This window comes from Rattus norvegicus, chromosome 4, assembly GCF_021556685.1.
Source record: "Rattus norvegicus strain SHRSP/BbbUtx chromosome 4, alternate assembly SHRSP_T2T, whole genome shotgun sequence".
Lineage (NCBI taxonomy): Eukaryota > Metazoa > Chordata > Mammalia > Rodentia > Muridae > Rattus > Rattus norvegicus.
In genome coordinates, this window is record NC_141537.1 from 156523427 (window position 1) to 156543949 (window position 20523).

Sequence of the window (20523 nt, forward strand, 5' to 3'; positions counted from 1 at the left end):
ACTCCAGAGTTGCGAGGCTGGGAGGTGACTTGGCTGCTCTGCTCCGCGGTGCCACGTTCTCCTCTGGAGCCCTTTGCAGATACCGCTCGGTCTTCGCTTCGGTGCTTGAGGCAAGTTTGTGGCTCTCTTTGAAACTGTGCTTTATCCGCCAGAGCTTTGCTTATGTATCTCCAGATGGTTAAGAATTTCCGCGGGCTTCGCGAATAGTGGCAATCTGTATTCCTGGTGTGTATATACTGGGCCAGTGGATTTGTTTCCTAAGCAGATATGTTATTCAGACTGTAGTGGTGACTTGTGTTTAGTTTAAAAAAGAAATCACAAAGGTGGCTTGTTAAAATTTCAAACAATGCAGACAGGTGTGTAGGGATCTTAATTTGCAGCTCAGTGTCAATTTTATGTACACTTTATCAGAAATACTTTTAATGCACATCTTTAGCAATGTTCTCTTGCTTCTCATTCTGTGCCTTTCCAGGCCGGTATGTTAACTGATGTGTTGCGTGAGAAGTGCAGGTTTATTTAAATAACTCATTACATGTGGGATGAGTCTTATTTTTCCTGGTTATAGATGGTTTATCAACAAATGTCATTTTTATGCCCTTGTGCAAATATACAGTCACACTCATGAGAAACTCCTAAAATTGACATCAGTGCACTGAGAAACTGGAACAATTTCAGTCAAATCTCCTAAGTCAGGGTATTTTCGACCTGTTCTCCGGCTTTCATCTTCTGTGAAGAAAGCGTAATATATCTTTAAGCATTAAACCAACCAACCAACCAACCAAAAAACCCCTTGAAGTCCAAGTTCGTGGTGTTTCAAAGTTGCAACTTAATTTCATACTTAACATTTAGGTAGTTTACACTTTGGCTCAAAAAGGGAGGTAAATATCCCAGAACACTTTAGAATGTTTCCTGTGAAGTGTCCTTTGTGTGCTTGGATACCGTCACCTCCTGTGTTCCTATGAACAAACTGGGCAGAAGATGGCATAGGGGGCGAGGTGTGCGGCTCCCTCCTGACTCACTGCACACTAGCAGAAGACTTTTTTAAAAAAGAGTTTTTTGCTTGTTCTCTCTCTCTCTCTCTCTCTCTCTCTCTCTCTCTCTCTCTCTCTCTCTCTGTCTCTCTCTCTCTTTCTCCTTCCTTCCTTCCTTTCCTTCTTTCCACTCTGGAAAATTGTGCTTCATGGTCTTAGCGCTTTTACGCAACATTATGTTCATAAAGGAGAAAATCACGTTGTCTCCTCGTTGAGTGCATCATGTGATTGGGCTGTGGCCAGAGCCCCAGTGGGTACTGGAAAAGTGTTTCAGCCTCTCCAGGCTGAGGATATGTCTAAGGGTAGGCTAAGAAGAACACTGATTTGTATCCCCACACGGCCCAGAGGAGCCCCAAGTACTCTGTTAGTTTGGGTTTCCTCTGGAGAGATCCGATGTTGTCCATTATATTCCCATTGTTCATAAAGTGCAAGCACATCATGAAGAATGAGGTCAAAGCCCAGACCAGTAGTTCCTACCTTTAGAAATCCCCGGGCATTTTTAGCCCTAGGTAGGCTGAATGAGGCAGGGGGATTAGAGTTTGGATGTGGTGGCTCAGCTCACACTTATAATCATGGTATTGGAGGGGCCGGGGAAGGAAGAGTTTTGCTGAGAATCTGAGGCCAGCCCAAGCTACATAGTGAGACCCTATCTAAAACAATTGTGCACAAAAGTTTGAGGTCCGTGGACTACATTACTAGGACTTGTCTCAGAAGTTTTGAAGACCGGGCAGCTTAGATATTGCTGACAACGTGAATTTCATCGGGTATTTACACCTGGGAACTGTTCTCCCCTGAGCCCCAACGAGAACGAACAGCCAGGGAGGGACTCATCACCTAGAGTTCCGGTATCACATCACTGGCCTGCTAGCTCTTTCTCTCAAGACCCTTTTGATTCTGTGGCCTACGGTGGTTATTTCCACCATCGTCCCTCCTTTGAAGGATCCAAGCCTCCTCGAGGATGGAGCCAGGCTTCTGCTTTGGAGCCAGCGTGCTTTCAGTCAGTGGGTGAGTTTGGGAATGCAGCGTCCTCTGCGCTGGGAGCTGTATGCCTGGTCCAGCCTCTTCCTGTCTGCCTACTTGCCACCTTCCTCAGTCCCATACATCGTACATCTCCATTTCCTTCCTCATGATGCGCTGTTACCTGTCTGCCCTCCCCATCACAGTCAAACTAAGCTTTGTAGACCTTCCCTGCTGCCCACACCTGGGCTGTGCATGTGCTCTGCCCAGTGAGAGAGCTGCTTCCCTCAGGCCTAAGCTAGACCCTGTCGCTTCTGTCCGTCCGTCCGTCCGTCCGTCCGTTAACTCTGGGTTCCAGATAACAAACCGACTAGTCATAAAATAAACCTCATGTATTTGTTCTGCTTCCAAAGCAGACTGACCCCAAGCAACAGCTGACCTTTCTCCAGCCTCATGCCCTCGCCTTCCCACAAAGTAGTTATCGCAACTTGATTTTTACTTTCTATTTAGAAATTTTTTTTTTAACCACACACACATATTGACAATTCTCCACTGATACTAAGTTTGAATCTACAGTAAGCAATCAAGTAATGTTTTCTGAATTTTTCTGGTGGTTTGTGGTAGTGATGTATGTGAGTGTGATGTATGTCTATGAGTATTTGTGTCTGTGCGTGTGCGTGTGCATGTGTCTGTCTATCTGTCTATGTGGATGTATGCACAAAGGCCAGAGGTCACATTCAGTGTAGTTCCTCAGTAGCTAGCTACCTTGTTTTTTGAGACAGGCTCTCTTATCGTGGAGACGACAGATGTGCACATCTGGCTTTTTTTATGTGAGTTCTGGGGGATCAAACTCAGGTCCTCATGCTTACCAAGCAAGCACTTTACAGACTGCGCTATCTCCCCAGTCCTGAGATGGGCTGTTTTGAGCAGACTCTTTATTTTTTTACTTTTGATTTACGTGCCCCAGGGTTTGCCTGCATGTGTGTGTGCACCACACAGAACAGGGCCTCGGAGGCCCTAGAGCTGGCATTCTGAGTTGCCATATGGGTCCAGGTCCTCTGCAAGCAGCAAGTGCCATTAAAGTCAGGCCGTCTCTCTAGCTCCCCCTGAGTAAATACTTGGCTTCTAAGACTCAGCCTGTTTGACATGCTGTTGCCTACCACATCCACGGATGAAGGGGCTTGTCTGTGGTTTGTGTAACCCAAGTAGTGCTGCTATGATTCTGTTTCACATGTCTCCAAGGACGACACATCGGAGAGTTCCCTTACAGGGTTTAGATGTGGTTCAGTGTCCATTTGCCCAGCATTTGAGAGGACCTAGATTCATGTCCAGCACTGTAAACAAACTAGCTAACAGAGAGAGAGAGAGAGAGAGAGAGAGAGAGAGAGAGAGAGAGAGAGAGAGAGAGAAAGAAAGAACTCTTGAGCAGGGGATGGCAGTGGGTAAAGGCATTTGTTGCCAAGCCTGACAACCTGAGTTGGATTCCTAGGGCCTATGTGGAAGGAGACAACTGACTCTAACAGGTTGTCCTCTGACCTCCACTTGTGAGCCATGACATTCATGTCGCCTCTCTCCCTCCCTCCCTCGCTCCCTCCCTCCTTCCCTCCCTCCCTCGCTCCCTCTCTTCCCCCACCTCTCGTGTGCACGGCACTCACAGTAAGTAACTAAATAACAACAAAAAACTTTTAATCTTTAAAAATCATGTTCGAGTCCAGCAAGATGGCTCAGCCGGTAAAGGTGTGTACTGTGCAAACTTGGGGCCCCGGGTTCAATCCCCAGACAGAACCCATTCTGTTGAGCTGTCTTCTGGCTTCTGCATATATGCTGTGGCACATATCCGTTTGTGTGTGCGCACATGCAAATCACTAAAGTTTAAAAAGAAAAAAAATCCTATTTTACCTATGCCCCCCCAACACTCGACTTGGTAAAAGTTTTAAATATATATATTTTATTTTTAATCGACACACAGGAATTGTACCACTTTCTCCTGGGTGTGGTGGCATTGCTGCCTGCCATTCTGGTACTCAGGAGGCTGAGGCAAGGGTATTGAGTTTGAGGCCAGTCTTGGCTGCAGAATAACATCTTTCCTCAACACGCCCCCCACCCCCGTCTCCCCCCACACTGGACTTTTATAATAGAAGGTATGATGAGTCATCTCTCGATTCGGCACATTTGTAGTGTGTGGTGATCAGAGTCTGTCAGAATTACTGACTGGTCCCAAAAGCATGCTGTGAAATGATATCATATCCTGGTCTCGATTTGGGTTGCCATGACTGGTTGCTTACCAGTTAGTGACTTTCTTTACTGTTTGTATTTCCTTCCATTTTCAATTTGGAGTTACTTATGTAAATTTACTTATGCAAATCTTCTTAAAATGCTCTGCAAAAACTTACCCATATCCTCTTTTCCCAGAAACCAAGCTTTTGCACAACACCCATATTACCTTACTCTTTGCACCGGGTCAATAAGGGCTTGTTCTGTAGCCCAGGCTGGCCCCAAACTTATTCCTTTTCCTCAGCCTCACAAGTGCTGGCATTACTGGTGTTTAGCAACATGTCTGACTTAATACCCTTAGTGCACATACACCCTTCCGTCCTCTTGTCTTTAGTAAACTTGGCTACAGTCTGACTTGCTCCATGAAATACACCTTTAAAAACACAACCAGACTTAGGTTACTCGTTTAGCCACTGAGTTCTGACCGGCTTCTTACACTCCATTGGCCAGATTGTGAACTGGAGCAACACACGTCTTAAGAATATTGCCTTCTGGTCCTGGAGAGGTGGCCTAGGGTTCAAGAGTGCATACTGCTCTTTCAGAGGGCCAGGGTTTTGATTTGGGCAGCTAGCAACAGCCCTTAATTCGAGCTCTGGGAGAATCTGGCGCCCTCTTCTGGTCTCCAACAGTACCTGCATTCATAAGCATAAATCTACACACAGGAGAATTTATACACTAGGTAAAATGCTGGCTGTGTGAGAGTAAAGACAGGAGTTGGAATCCCTACACCTGTGTAGATGCTAGGTGGGCATGGTGGTCTCCCTGAAGTTCTAGTGCTTGAAGGTGGGGGGACAGGGAATCCCTGGAGTAAACTGGCTAGCTAGACCAGACCGTGTTGGCGAGCCCTGGGCTCACCTGAGAGACCCTGCTTCAATGAATGAGATGGATGGAAATCAAGGAAGATCCCCCCAGTCCCAGCCTTTCTCTCAAAATGAATCTAATTGAGAGAGTTCTAGCTGAATCCAGCTGATTAGGGCCCTGCCAATGGGTTCTCAGGCCTCTGGTTTCTCCTTGCCTGTGGGGAAAGAGAAACACAGAGGAACTCTCGTGGTATGTGTGTGTGCTCTCTGGTTAAAGAGAAGGAGACATAGAGGACACACATGGTGCAGTTGTGAGCTCCAGCTTAGACCTGTGGCTGGGCGGGGGATGAGAGGGAAGCTGTAGGCAGAAGTTGAAACCCTTTCAAAAGGAACTGGGAAATCAAATGGCACACGGCCCTGAGGATAGCTGGGTGTTTTCCACGTCGACAGTATCCCTCGTTTAAGATGCCAGCATCCTCTTTCCAGCTGGCTGCTGTGTCTTGCAGTGTCTCTCAGAGAGAGAGGGAGGGGGAGAGGGAGAGGGGGAGGGGGAGGGAGAGGGGGAGGGAGAGGGAGAGGGGGAGGGAGAGGGGGAGGGAGAGGGAGAGGGGGAGGGAGAGGGAGAGAGAGAGAGAAAGGTTGGTACAGCAGTTGGGACTTTTGTTCTCAAACACATGTGAAACTTCTGGGGATCCCAAAGAATTCTGGGGAAGAGTTTACAGGTGGCCAAGGTCTGTGTTGTGAGGAGGAAGTAAGAATAAGGGTTTGGGGTTCACAGTAGTACATTTCCTCATTTGTAATACGATCATGTGCGTACAAACCCCTGGCTTGGGAGTAAGGGACTCAGTTGTCGTCTGGGTCTGTGAAGGAATGAACTTAAAGCAGCCGCCAGAGCCTTCCTGGGGGACTGGACAAGCTTCCAGTCTGCAGGAATATCCCAGGGCATCCAGAATGCACAGAGTAAGAGATTTGCCTCTGAGCAGTCTCTACCCAGTGGGCTAGACACCTTTTCCAGCTGATAAGGATTGAGAGTGGCGAGTGAGGAGACCATCAGCTTTTTGGCTCAGACCATTTGCTAAGACCGAGAACACAGGAGGAAGAAGAAGCCAGTGCTAAGACACGGCTGTCCGTGCTGAGGAAGGATGAGCGAAAGGAAGGGTGGAAGGAGAATTGGAATGTTCAGCTTGTCCTTATTTCCTGTTTTAGGGCTGTCTAAACCAGCCTTCCTCTAGCAGTGAGACCATGACCACATGGTTCTCCATCTTTACTGATATCTATTGCTTTGTGTTTCTACAGAGGGTCCTTTCTGGCTTGTGTAGACCCTTCCTGGAAGTGAAGTTGTGGAATCCTGACCTCCAGTCCTGCCCGTTCCAAGCGTGGGGTTTGGGTGTGATCACTAATGGGCAAAGGGTTTGGGCTCCTGAGGAAAACCTGCCAGTCAGTTGTGGCTAATCCTCAGCAGCACTCAGCTCTGGAGGAAGAGAAGAACATGAAGAGGAAGAGAGTGCTGTCTAGAGAGCTCTGCAGTGCCTGGGACCGCCCTCATGGTCAGCAGAGCCCCCACCCTCTCCTATCGCTCTGTAGAAACGCTCAGTGGCTCAGTGCGCTCTCTGCTTTGGAAGCGGAACTCTCCACATTAGTTTTTGTCTGCTTAAAGAAGGCGCCCTGTTGATTTGTGAGCTAACATCTGTTGCCTCTGAAACCATTTGCTTTGACCTGTCTCTGTAGCTCTTTGTCCAGGACTCTGAAATTTGGGATACTCTCTTGGTCTTTAGCGTCTCATCTTCCGGGGTCAGCTGAGCCTGTGGGTGGGGTGGGAATGGAGGTTGGCTGCTGGTGTAGCACAGAAATGAGGTTGGCTGCTGATGTAGCACAGAAATGTTATTTTTGGATTTCTTTCCCACGTCCTTGTAAGGTGTATCCTCCTCTTGAGGTAAGTTTAGGGCTCGTGGGTCTTCCCCACAGCTGCCTTTATTGTCCTTCATCCATTTCTTTCTCCTTCCTTCCTTCTTTCCTTCCTTCCCCTTCTCTTCCTCCTCTCCCCTCCTTCTTAGTTCTTTTTTTACTTTTCTTCAAGACAGGGTTTCTCTGGGTAGCTCCAGCTGTCCTGGAATTCACTCTGTAGACCAGGCTGGCCTACTCAGAGATCCACCTGCCTCTGCCTCCCAAGAGCTGGGATTGAAGGCGTGTGCCACCACTGTCTCAGTGTCCACCTGAGCGACTCCTCTCCTGGAGCCACTGAAGACCCCGTGCTTGTCTCTGAGCCACACTGACCCCCCCACTCTGACTCAGGAAGGGATAGCTCCCCACATGCATTCTGGTGTTTCTTTGCCTTTTCTCCTAACCCCTGCTGTGTTGCTGTCAGTGTGTGATATTGCCTTTCTCTAGTGCATTAGTAAGGCTTGTTGGTCATTTAACTTTGCAGATCTTCACAGCTCCTTCCCAGAGGGTAGGAGCTGTGTCCAGGAGGGTATTTCTCAAGAGTCCATGTCCTTAGTAGACCCCAGAAAAATGCTTGAGCTTTGTTCAGTGTTGCGTCTTGCCTTCAGTATGCTTTTCGTTTTTGTTTTGCAGGTTTCGTTGGGTTACACAACATCGGTCAGACATGTTGCCTTAACTCCTTGATTCAGGTGTTCATGATGAATGTGGACTTCAGGATGGTATTGAAGAGGTACAGCTGGGGCTCTGCGTGATCGTGTGCACGTCCCTCGTGGTTTAGAATGTCCGTTCATTCACCGTGACCTTGACTTTTACTGGTCTCCTTTCCAAACATGCCCGAGAAAAGATCTTTTCTTGTGTATTTTGTACGGCAGGTTAGTCTCATTTATAGTTTAGAAACATGCACGTGCTGGCCCTCACCTCCATTTGGTTTCAGGTAGTGTGGGTCATTAGTGCTCCTTTGAGAATATATTTTTTAATTGTTATTTTATTGTTTTATGCATGTGGGTATTTTGCCTGCATGTATCTCTGTGTACCACGTGCATGTCCTCGGAAGCCAAGAGGAGGGAGTTGGATCCCATGGGACTGTGAGCCACCATGTAGGGATCCTGTGGAAGAGCAGCCAATATTCTCAACTGAGCCATCTCTCTAACCCCTACACACAGTGCCTTTAATCTCAGCACTTGGGTGGCAAAGGCAGGCAGATTTCTGTGAGTTTAAGGCCAGCCTGGTCTGTAGCGATTTCCAAGACAGCCGGGGCTACACAATGAAACTGTGTCTTGAAAAACCAAAACAAAAAAAGAAAGGAAGGAAGGAAGGAAGGAAGGAAGGAAGGAAGGAAGGAAAGAAGGCTCCCCAGATACTTCTGAGGTACAACCATAGGTGACAGTCGCTGGTCTGGAGTTGGGACCAGGCTAACTTCAGAGAAAGTCAGTGGTCTGATACAAGTGAACAGATGCAGACATTTTGTCCTTAATGTGAAGGCTGAGCCTCATTGGGGACCGTGCTGATCTCCCTCTTAGTAAGGCGTTCTGAATGTTCCGGTCTCTAAGTCACTTGAGTACAAGCATAGATCTACCCATTCCTATCATTCTAACCTAATCCAGAGAACGGCAAGGGTACAGAGAGCCTTCAGAATTCTTTAAGTGATTTCAGTGTGCTCCCGGCCTGGAGAGCGATGGTTTGAGCTGCCTGGCTGTTCTAACTTGGCAGGATAACAGTGCCACGAGGGGCAGAAGAACAGAAGAGAAGTGTCCCCTTCCAGCTGCTTTTGCTGCTGGAGAAGATGCAGGACAGCCGGCAGAAGGCAGTGCTGCCCACGGAGCTCGTTCAGTGCCTCCAGAAATACAACGTGCCATGTAAGAGCCCTCTCAGCTCCCACCTGCCCATCAATACAGTGTTGGGTAGGGAGGGAGCCTTAGGGGGAAGAGCGAGGGAGAGGGCTGATGGGCAGTGAACGGACATCAGAGGTTTTGGTGTTGATCTGAAATATACATCTCTTTACTTCTGAACAAAAGTTTAACATGAATTTAAAAAATATTTCTAATATTTATTTTATGTATATGAGTACACCGTAGCTGTCTTCAGGCACACCAGAAGAGGGCATCAGATCTCATTACAGATGGTTGTGAGCCACCATGTGGTTGCTAGGAATTGAACTCCGGACCTCTAGAAGAGCAGTCAGTGCTCTTAACCACTGAGCCACCTCTCCAGCCCAATATGATTTTTTTTTTTTATGACTGTTATCAGTTTACTGCTTTGAAGTGGCTTTAAAAGACTAGCACAGCGCCTAGCTGTTTTCAGGGTGTAGTGTGTGGATTTTATACAGTTAATGATTACATCTGGGTAGTTAGTATATGTTTCCCCTTAAACACTCCTTACACTCCTTAAACACGGTTGCCTATAGGCAAGTGTACCTCTGCCAAAACACACCTGTCAATCCTCCCTGTTGTCCTTTGTCCCGGTTAGCTTTTTTTTCTTTTCTTTTTTTCGGAGCTGAGGACCAAACCCAGGGCCTTGTGCTTGCTAGGCAAGCGCTCTACCACTGAGCTAAATTCCGACCCCCCCCCCCCCCCGTTAGCTTTTAACTGTCAACTTGACACAGCCAATCATCGCCTGAGAGAGGGAATTGCCCAGATTCGACTGGCGTGTAGGTGTGTCTGTGGCTGATGGTCTTGGTTGTTGATTGACGTAGGAGGGCTCTGCTCACTGTGACCCACACACACCACTGGACCTATCTTCATGCTTAGAAATTTATTTTCTGCCTGATCAATACTGTTGAGGGTCTCTATGTTTTTTTTTCTTAACTTATTATATTCTTCAGTATCTTTACTAAAGATCATGATGTATCTTTATTATCTCTATGTGTGCTGAATTTCTCACTCACATAATAGTTTCTCTAACTTAATCGATGTTTTAATTCTCTAGTATCTCATTAAATTTCCTTGTAGTCATTTGTTTGAGTTCTCTGTTACACAACACATTAGTTTTCTTTCCTTTAGGGTCCATTGCTAGAAAGTTATTGTGCTCCTTTGGAGACACTAGAGAACAGAGTTTTTCATGATTCTTAAAAAGATTCCAACTTTGCACTTTGTAGATGACTGGGGACTCTTGGCTCTGGGAGCCCCGGTGAGGTTAAAAATAACCACTGCAGATGGTGGCCGTCCAACTTCCATTTCTGTCACCGCGATAAAATACCCTGAAGAAAAGCAACTTGGGGAAGAAAGGGTTTGTCTTAGCTCACAAATCTAGGGTACAGTCTGTCATAGCAGGGACGTTGGAATGGCCGGCAGGAACTTGAAACAGCTGGGCCAATCACACCCACAGCCAAGCTCAGAGAAAATGAATGCAGACAGGCTTCTCATGCTTGGCTTATTCTCTTTGTTTATATGGTCCAGGACCAAGCCCAAGAACAGTGCAGCACAGGTCGAGCTGGGTCTTCCCATAGCAATTAAAACAGTCAGAGCAACCCCTGCAGATATGTTCACAGACCAACGCATTCGAGACAGTCCTTGACTGAGGCCCTCTTTCCAGGTGTTTTTTGATTGTGTCAAGTTGACAATTAAAACTGATGTCCCGGGGTTGGGGATTTAGCTCAGTGGTAGAGTGCTTGCCTAGCAAGCGCAAGGCCCTGGGTTCGGTCCCCAGCTCCGAAAAAAAGAAAAAAGAAAAAAACAACAACAACAAAAAAAAACCAAAAAAAAACCCCCAAAAAAACTGATGTCCCAGAAACTTCAGAGTTGTTGAGAGCACCTGTTGCTCTTGCAGAGGACCGAGGTGTGGACCCCTCACCCCCATGGTGGCTCACAACCATTTGTGACTCCGGTTTCAGGGGATCAGATGCCCTCTTATGACCTCCAAGGGCACTAGTCATGCACACGGTACACATACATACATACATATGGGCGGAACATCTATACACATAAAATCAATAAATAAATCTAACAAAACAAGACAAAACTGGCCATCTCAGCACCCATATCTAATTTTCTTTACATCAGTGTTAGCTCTGTGTCAGGAAGCCTTCTGCGCATAATTCCCTGGCTAAATCAGTTTAAACCATCTGATAGACTTTTTCTGAGTTGTCTGATAGACTGTTTTTGAGTTGGGATTCATTATATCGATGAAATAATGTATTCGATTCAATTAATATATTCACATCAATCATTGTAGATTTGATGTGCGTAAGGCAACAGGAATCAGAGAGACATTGCCTCCAGGGAACTAACATTTTAGAAGCAGGACAGGTCAAAAATCAAAGGAGAACAAAGAGCATCAAGTCTGTGCTGTGATGTGTATCATGAAGGGAAGTCATTAGTGCCTTTGTGGAAGATTCGGCATGATCTGAGAAACTGCCTTGGCTTGAAATGTCTATGCATTCTGGCAGGGATGTGATTTTCTTACTTCCCACTTCTTTGGACCAACACCATTAAAGTCAGTTGTGTCCATTCCCGATTTCAGGCCTCCTTATATAGGATAACAGATAGTTACCCTGCAAAGTTCCTGCTGGTCTTGGCTAGGATCATCCAACATGGGTATTACCCTTTTCTCTTTGCTCTGTTTACTCAGTCACCTTTGGGGAAACCTGGTCAGATTAGCAAGAGGCCCTGCTTTTAGTGACGTAAACAAAAATTGCCACCAGGGGGCAGAAGAGTTCAGACGTAGTCTCTGCTCAGGAAACAAACAAACAAACAAACAAACACAAACAAACAAACAAACAAACCAACCAGAGAGAAAATAGTTGGGATCTGCGGGTTCGCTGACAGAGGATGGTGAGAGGAAGTGGTGGCACTGTGACCTTAGCTCTAAGAGAAACTCTTAAAAAAAGAATCGAAAGCTTAGTTTTCATTTGGTCTTTTTGAAAATGAGGGAAAGCTAGGTGAGGACAAAGTGCTGAGCGATCACGAGGCTGGTATCCTGGTGGCTCGGCAAGGGCACGGACATGTCTCCTTACTAATTGCGCTTCCCCCCCGACCAGTGTTTGTCCAGCACGATGCTGCTCATCTCTTCCTTACAATCTGGAACCTGACTAAGGACCAGATCACGGACATAGACTTGGTAAGGGCTGGGATCCGGAGAAGTCAGAGATGTTCCTGGTGGAACCTGCTCCACTACTGTGTGCGCTATTAGCGAGGAATGCGCCACTGCTTGGCATAGCTCCCTGGCGTGCACCTTTATGGGCCCGGAAGCAAAATTTTGTATCGGCTGTTTCTAGAACTTCTGTCTGAAAAAAACCACGTTCCCTGAGCTAAAGTGACTTCTAGGTCATCTTACCTATCCCGGCTCTCTACTTGCAGGCAGAGCGGCTGCAGGATCTGTTCACAATCTGGACCGAGGAGTCCCTGATGTGCGTGGGCTGTGGAGCAGAGAGCAGCAGGAGGGGCAAGTTGCTCACTCTCTCTCTTCCTCTTTTTGATATGGATTCAAAGCCCCTAAAAACACTGGTGAGAGACTCATTGTTGGTGACTCATTGTTGTGTATCCTGAGTTGACCCTTGCCTCTATGACTTGCCCTTGGATTTTTAAAGAAGTAACTCCTGGGCCAGCAAGATGGTGCAGCGTGTAAAGGTGCTTGGTGCTAAGAGTTACGGCCCGAGTTCGATCCCTGGGTCCCACAGGGTGGAAGATGGGAACTAGAGAACCAGTTCCTGTTCTCTACTTGTAGACCCTGGGCCAATCTCTCCCTTGACTTGGGCGAGGGTACTTTTTTCTGTCCCCTTCTGCTTTCCTCATGCTCTTCCTCTGGCAAGTCCCCTCCAGTTTTGTTCCTCCCTCCAGTGGGCACTTTCTGAAATTCTGCCCAGTGTAACACATGTGCCCACTTGGGGGGAGTGGGGATTAAAGGGTAGCCTGGGCTTCCACTAGCAGTGGGGGAGGGCTGTCTTTGAGATGGGAAACAATGATGCTACCTTTTGCTTGTTCTCTTGGTTGGGGCAGGAGGATGCCTTGAGATGTTTCTTCCAGCCCAAAGAGTTAGCAAGCTCAGACAAGTGCTTCTGTGAGACCTGCGGGAAGAAGACGCCTTGCAAACAGGTACTCCTTAAACCCAGACTCTTCCCTGGTCTGGATTGACCCATGGTTTCCTGACAAGTCTTTGCAGACCAGTCAAGGGCATTTCATAATGGCTGACCTAGGGAATCTGGGTACCTGGAGTCCTGGGGCTTCTTATTTGTATAACTTCAGACTTGGCATCTCAGACCATATCATTGAGAGGGACAGGAAGAACTTTGTAGAAACAAGAAGAGAAGGTTTGAGGACAGTAGGTAGAGTTTTTCCTCCTGGGTGAGTTGCCTAGAATACATCCCACGGTTCCTGAACCTGAGCAGAGGCCTTCTGGAGACGTGTGGTGAGTGACACTCAGTCACATGACTCTTGAAGGCGCTCTGCACTTCCCTTATGGGAAAGAGCACATCGCCACCCTTGACCCTGCTCTGAACCTGCCCGTCTCAGGTGCCCATAGACTTCATCTTCATTCTGACTTTGCCTCTTCAGGCTCAGAAGCTGACTGGTTTCCCTCAGACCCTGACCATCCACCTCATGAGATTCTCTGTCAGGAACTCACAGACAGTAAAGATCTGCCACTCAGTGTACTTCCCGCAGAGCTTGGATTTCAGTCAGATTCTGCCAACCACGGATCAGGTGAGGCTTGCCTTCCATCCCTTATTCACCCTGGGAGACTCTGTTCTTCTGACGTAGCCGTCCATCTCCATCGGCTACTGGACACACTCACGCATAAGTGCCATAGTTGTAAGTACCAAGTCCATGCCGGAGACTTAGTCTGTAACTCGGCAGACTGTGAGGCGACGTGGACCAGCATCATGTGAGCCAAACACTTCCTGGGTGAGGCTTTCATTCAGGGACCCAGGCCCTTTGATGCCATATTTAGGGACCAGATTTATATACAACAGTGGAGAACCAACTGCAGCTTGGTGTGATTCGCAAAGGCACACTTCTCTGTTTTTCTTCCTTCTTTAAAGATTAAAAAAATTAAATTGCATTTACATATCTGTTAGTGTGTGTGTGTGTGTGTGTGTGTGTGTGTGTGTGTGTGTGAGATGAGCGGAGTCAGAGGACTCCTTAGGTGGGAGTCGGCTCTCTCCTTCCACGACCTGGGTCTCGAGGATTGAAACCACGTCTTCGGTTTTGGAGGCAATCACCTCTACCTGCTGAGCTGTCTTGCCAGCCCAAGGCAGACTTTCTTTCTTAGGCAATATTTAATGATCAAGCCTGTGTCATTCCGAAGCAGTGGTGGGTGATCTCCCCACTGTCCTGCCCATCTTTTGCTTTTAAAGATTTAGAAAGCTTCCCTTTTCTACACATTGGGCTTTATGGAAACGCCTCGGAGGACTGAGAAACGGGACCCGCAATTCGGGACTTCCCATGTGAAAGGATATGTGGAATTCTGACAGGCACATAAGTAAATGCAAACCCTGGGGTTTTGGAGCCGACTAAGCTGTCATATCGAGCAGCCAGAGTCTGCTTCGAAGATGGTGTCAGAGCAGTCTGTCGTTGGACCAAATTAATCAGAGGAAAGTTTGATTCAGTTGTCCTAATCTAATAACTTTTTGGGAGACTCTGAGGGGGAAAAAAGGCTATCTTTTGTTTGTGGGTTGGAAGTAGGAAATGCTACATTTGCAAGTCTTAGATCTCACATACATGGCTTCATCGCTGGACCGTTTCTTCTGTTAGATCGGTCTGTTTGCCTGTTTGTGCTCCGGAACCGTAGTATGAAAAGATAAAGCTCATCTTTACCTATTAGGTGTCTGTCCATGTGTCACAGCCTTCACCTTTGCTCTCCCCTTTGCTTTCCTGCTCAGTCTGACTGTGCAGTGCATTTAAACTTCCTTTTATTTAAAAAGGATTTCATTATGGGAAATTTCAGATCAATCCAAAAGAGTGGGGAACACACATGACAAGGCCTCATCTGTCACCCTGCTGTAATCACACACTCACAGAGTGTGTAATCACACACTCACAGCCAGTCTTCACCGCCATACCCAGCCTCCTCTTTTGCTCAACTGTTCTGGTTGCTTGTGTCAAGTCACCTTGACACAAACTGGAGCTACCTGGGAAGAGTTGACCTCAGTTGAAGAATTGGCTACATCCATTTGGCTTGGGAGCAAACCTGTGGGGGCATTTTCTTGATTGATGATTGATGTGGAAGGGCCCAGTCTACTGTGGGCAGTGCCGCCCCTTGGTGGGTCAGCCTGGGTTGTATAAGAGGGAAACTGAGCAAGCCATGGGGGCATCCTGCTCTTTTTATTGAAGTTTACTGGGTGCAGTTGAGTCATTATAGTCTGAAGTTGGCTGCTTTGCCATAGTCCCCAACCCTTTTCTGTAACTTGATCATCATATCCAGATATTACCTTCCTTGAAACAAATTTTGGCAGCAAAAGTTGCCACATATACACACACATACCACATACACACGGCACATACACCATACCACACACCACACCTACACACACATACACATCCCCCATCCCCCCACACTCACCACATCCACCACACCACATACACACCACACACATAGCACACACACACACACACACACACAAACCACACCTACACACACATACCACACATACACACACATACCACATACACATATCATGCACACACACCACATACATACCATGCACACACACCACCCACACACCCACACATACCACACACCATACACACTGCACACCCCCCACACCACAGACACACCACACACATACCATACACACCACACACACACACACACACACCACATCCACACCACACACACACACACACACCACACACACATATCATACACACACATATCATACACACACATACCATACACCACATACATACCATACACACACACCACCCACACACCCACACACACCACACACCCTATACATACACAACACAGATACTACACACACACACACACACCACACACCACACACACACTGTACACCCCCCCACACCACAGACACACCACACAATACCATACACACCACACTTACCATACACACATATACCACCCACACACCTCCCACCACTGATACCCCCACCCCATATTCATACACCACACACACACCCAACATACACACCGCCCCCCACACCATACACACATACACCACACATACACCCCCTACACCACACACACCACACACACATATACCACACCACCCACACACTGCCCACATTACCCCTCACCATACCATACATACATACACCACACACCCGACACACACACCATACCCTCCCCACACCATACACGCATATACCCCCACATCCCCCCACACTATACACAGATACACCACACATACACCACACACATCATACACACATGTGCCACACCCACCCACACCCACACCCACACCACGCAGAACACACACACACACACACACACACACACACACACACACACTCAGTGTCCTTCATTTTGTCCATCTGTCCTCTTCTTGAGGCTTTTGCTCTCTTTCCTGCACTGATATGATTTCCTGAAACACAGGTAGGGGACGCTGTTTGCCTATGTGGAGGAACTTTATAAAGTATTCTTTTATTAAGATAACTTCTCCACAAAGAATGCCATTTTGTGGGCTGGGGATTTAGCTCAGTGGTAGAGCGCTTGCCTAGGAAGCGCAAGGCCCTGGGTTCGGTCCCCAGCTCCGAAAAAAAGAACCAAAAAAAAAAAAAAAAAAAAAAAAAAGAATGCCATTTTGTTTGTTCACGTGAAAACACTTAAATTTAGGCAGGTATGGGGCTTGCACCTGTAGCGTTAGTTCTTGGGAAATCGGCAGTGCGTGTGGTGTGTGAGCCGTGAGTTTGAAGACAGCCTATGGAACATGGTAAAACCCTGCTTTAAACTGAAAGCGGGCTGGAGAGGGGCTCAGCCAGCGAAGGCACTGGAGGACAAGCCCGATGGCCTGCACTTGGTCTGTGTACATGGTGGAGAGAGAACTAACTCTCCAAGCTATTCTCTGCTGTCTGAATCCACTGCCTGCACACACATGTGCATGCACACATTATGTAACGTATGTAACAAATATGAAATAACTAGATGTGGTAAGTCCAGAGTCACCTTAAAAAAAGACCCAAGGAAAACAAACAAACAAACAAACAAACAAAAAACAAAACAAAACAAAAACCACACAAAAAAAAGACCCAAGGAAACTCACACTTCAACTTTTATCCTTACAATTTTATCTCTCCTGGTGTGTGTGCACACTCGTGGAGACTGGAGGATGATTTTGTGGAGTTGGTCTCTCTGTCCACTTTTGTGTGTTTCTGGAGATTAAACTCCCTGGGTTTCTGTGGCAAGTGCCTTCACCTGCGGAGCCATTTTGCCAGCCTAAATTTAATTAATTTTTAATCACAAAGTCATGCTGGGTGTGGGGGCATACGTCTTTAATCCCAGCAGTCTGGAAGCAGAGTCGGAGTGTGAGTTCAAGGCCACCCTGGTCTACATAGCAAGTTTTAAGATGGTCAGGTGTATATGATAGAGAAACCTTATTTCAACAAAACAAAAACTAACTCCCCCGCAAAACAAACCAAAAAAGTATAAAATAAATGGTATGCAATTTGATATGTTGATATGTGCAAAGACATTGTGGAGCAATTAAGTAATATATCTACCCCCTTGCAAGCATATTTTTGTAGTGAGAGTGTTCAAAATATTTTAAACAATTTCCAGTGTGCAACACACTGTTACTCACTATAGATACTATTGCTGGTAACTGGCCTTGGCAATTATCCACCACCTTAGTCTGTTTCTCTTCATTTTAGTCTGTGACTAACTTTTGTAGCCGGAAAGCCATCTTTTAATTTTTACAGGGAGTCTGAAAGCATGTAGATGTTTGACTTGTGAATGTTCATACTTACATTTACTTGTAGAATAGGGTCACAGAAGGATACCCAGACAGGGTCCTACTCAATGGTTAGCAAAGTCTACATACACAGTGGGCTGCCCAACACGACTTCTCATGTCTCTCAGAACTGTAAAGATTTGTTTTATTATTTTTTAAAAGATCCATTTATTTTATTTTTATGTGTATTTTGCTTGCATGTATGTATGTGTATTGTGTGCATGTCTGGTGCCCATGGAGGTCAGAAGAGGGCACAGGATCCTCTGGATTTAGATGGCTCTGAGCTACCATATTAGTGCTGGGAACCAAACCTCTAGAAGAGCAGCCTCTGCTCTTAATCTCTAACCCATCTCTCTAGCCCCTATTTATATTAATATGTGTGTGTGTGTGTGTGTGTGTGTGTGTGTGTGTATGTGTGTGGTGTGTGTTTATGTGTGTGGTGTGTGTGTGTGTGTGTGTGTGTGTGGTGTGCATGCCTGAATGTATATGTGTGTGCTACATTTGTGCAGGTGCTTATGGAGACCAGAAGGATGTCCGATCCCCTAGAACTGGAGTTAAGGATGGTTGTAAACTGTCTGTGTGTCATCTGCAAGATCAGCAAGTGCTCTTACTTTCAGTCCCAGATGCTAACTTTCAGAACAATCCATTATGAGCTAGTCAGTTTTCTGTATATTCCTTTAAAAATCACTAATTAATGAATGTGGTGGTTTGGATATGCTTGGCCCAGGGAGTGGTACTATTGGGAGGTATGGCCTTGTTGGAGTAGGTGTGGCCTTGTTGGAGGAAGTGTGTCTCTGTGGGAGTGGGCTTTGAGAGACCTTCCTCCTAGTTGCCTGGAAGCCAGTCTTCTCCTGTCTGCCTTTGGATCAAAATGTGGAACATTTTGCTCCCACCTTGATGATAATGGACTGAACCACGGAACCCGTAAGCCAGCTCCAATTCAATGTTGTCCTTATAAGAGTTGCCTTGGTCATGGTGTCTGTTCACAGCAATGGAAACCCTAAGTTATTCTCATTCCTTCCAGTTTTCTTTTTTTTTTTTTTTTTGATTCTTTTTTTCGGAGCTGGGGACCGAACCCAGGGCCTTGCGCTTCCTAGGTAAGCGCTCTACCACTGAGCTAAATCCCCAGCCCCTCCTTCCAGTTTTCTTAAGGCTCAGGTTACAGTAGACTGGAACCTCATCTCCCACCCCCTGGGAAGACAGAACAGTATCCTTACTAGAAGTTCCTTAGATGGAGCTATCCACCATGCAATTGCAATTATACATTGTATATATTTGTAATAATAAATATACATTGTAATAGGTCATGTTGCAAAGGGAAGAAACTGTAGCATATTTACTGTCAGCTCTAATGGATGCTTTGATCTGTGATAGTGACATGGCTCTCCTGGTGTCTGATGTATGGATACTTTTCTATTCCTGTGACAAAAACATCACAACCAGGGAAACTTATAGGAAAAAGAGTTTATTTTGGGCTTATGGTTCCAGAGATGTAGAGTCCATGATGGCCAAATGGTGGTGGTAGGTGGTAGGTACACGTCAACAGTGGCTGAGAGCTTGCATCTGGAACAGCAAACAGGAAGCAGAGTGCTTTCAAATCTCAAAGCCCACTCCTGGGGACATATTCTTCAAGTAAGGCCATACCCATAATTCCTTCCAAACAACCACCAATGGAAACTAAGTGTTTAGTTCTCAAGACGTAATGGAGAATATCTCATTCAAATTACCACGTTCTGCTCTCTGGACCCCATAGGCTTGTCATACGATGATGCAAAATTCATTAGTCCAACTTCAAAGGTCCTGTAGCCTTTCTCAGTCTCAGCACTGCTTAAAAGTCCAGAGTACAAGTCTCTTCCGAGACTCATGGTAGTCTCTTAGTTGTTTTATGTATGTGAGTACACTGTTTCTCTCCTCAGACACAGCAGAAGAGGGCATCAGATCCCATTACAGATGGCTGTGAGCCACCACATGGTTGCTGGGAATTGAACTCAGGATCTCTGGAAGAGCAGTCGGTGCTCTTAACCACTGAGCCATCTCTCCAGCCCGGTAGTCTCTTAGTTGTAACTCCCTACAAAATAAGGAAACAAGTTACTTACTCCACACATAAAATGGCACAGCATATACACTGTGATCCTGAAAATGTAGGCATGATGGCATAGCAAGGAATGAGACCTAGCAAAGCAAATTCCAAACTCGGTAGCTCCATGTTCCGTGTCGAAGGGCTCAGCTCACTCTGCCCCTCCCACTGCCTGCAGGATACACCTCTCTCTTGTATGGTTCTGTCCCTGTGCCAAGGTCTTCTTGGCAGATGTTTCACAGCTCTGGCACCTCTTGGGGTACCCAATGCAGCTCAGGCTTCACCGAATGGCCTCTCGGAGCCTCCAGGCAGAGACCCCTCTGCTGCACACTTGGCCTCAGAAGCTCTCTTACTGCAGAAGAACCCACAATTCCTTTGTTTGCATCGTTCATGACTCTAAAGTCAGCATGACACTGCTAAGTTTGGCCAGCAACTCACAATGAACCCAGGACCCTTCAAGTCACATTTCCAGTTGTGTTTTTGTTTCTTTTTAGAAAATTCACTAGGCCTTTTCCTTTCACAAGTTACACACTTAGCTGGGTGGAGGTCTTGCCCTGATGGTGCTTATCCCACTGCAGATCTGGCCCATCCCTAATGGTG

At 46.6% G+C, this 20523-nt stretch overlaps 1 protein-coding gene and 1 long non-coding RNA gene across 5 annotated transcripts in view; one reads left to right on the forward strand and one right to left on the reverse strand.

Annotated features, from left to right (window-relative positions):
* The window catches only part of Usp18 (ubiquitin specific peptidase 18), a 27492-nt gene continuing 6969 nt past the window's right edge, over nt 1-20523 (forward strand). The window contains exons 1-8 of one of the 4 annotated variants that reach the window (XR_015685592.1): nt 1-110; nt 6359-6609; nt 7637-7733; nt 8714-8859; nt 11979-12058; nt 12298-12444; nt 12937-13032; nt 13492-13638. Coding sequence is in view for 3 of the 4 variants with exons in the window: in NM_001014058.2 (NP_001014080.1) it covers nt 6462-6609; nt 7637-7733; nt 8714-8859; nt 11979-12058; nt 12298-12444; nt 12937-13032; nt 13492-13638 (861 nt within the window). In the remaining variant the exon portion in view is untranslated. Of the gene's footprint in view, nt 111-6358; nt 6610-6634; nt 6738-7636; nt 7734-8713; nt 8860-11978; nt 12059-12297; nt 12445-12936; nt 13033-13491; nt 13639-20523 lie in introns of those variants that run through there. The other 3 variants (NM_001014058.2, XM_087657676.1, XM_087657675.1) reach the window with 3 other exon arrangements.
* Nucleotides 19099-20523, reverse strand: part of LOC102553072 (uncharacterized) — a 10839-nt gene continuing 9414 nt past the window's right edge. The window contains exon 3 of the long non-coding RNA XR_015686978.1: nt 19099-19914. This is a non-coding gene — a long non-coding RNA (uncharacterized LOC102553072). The remainder of the gene's footprint in view (nt 19915-20523) is intronic.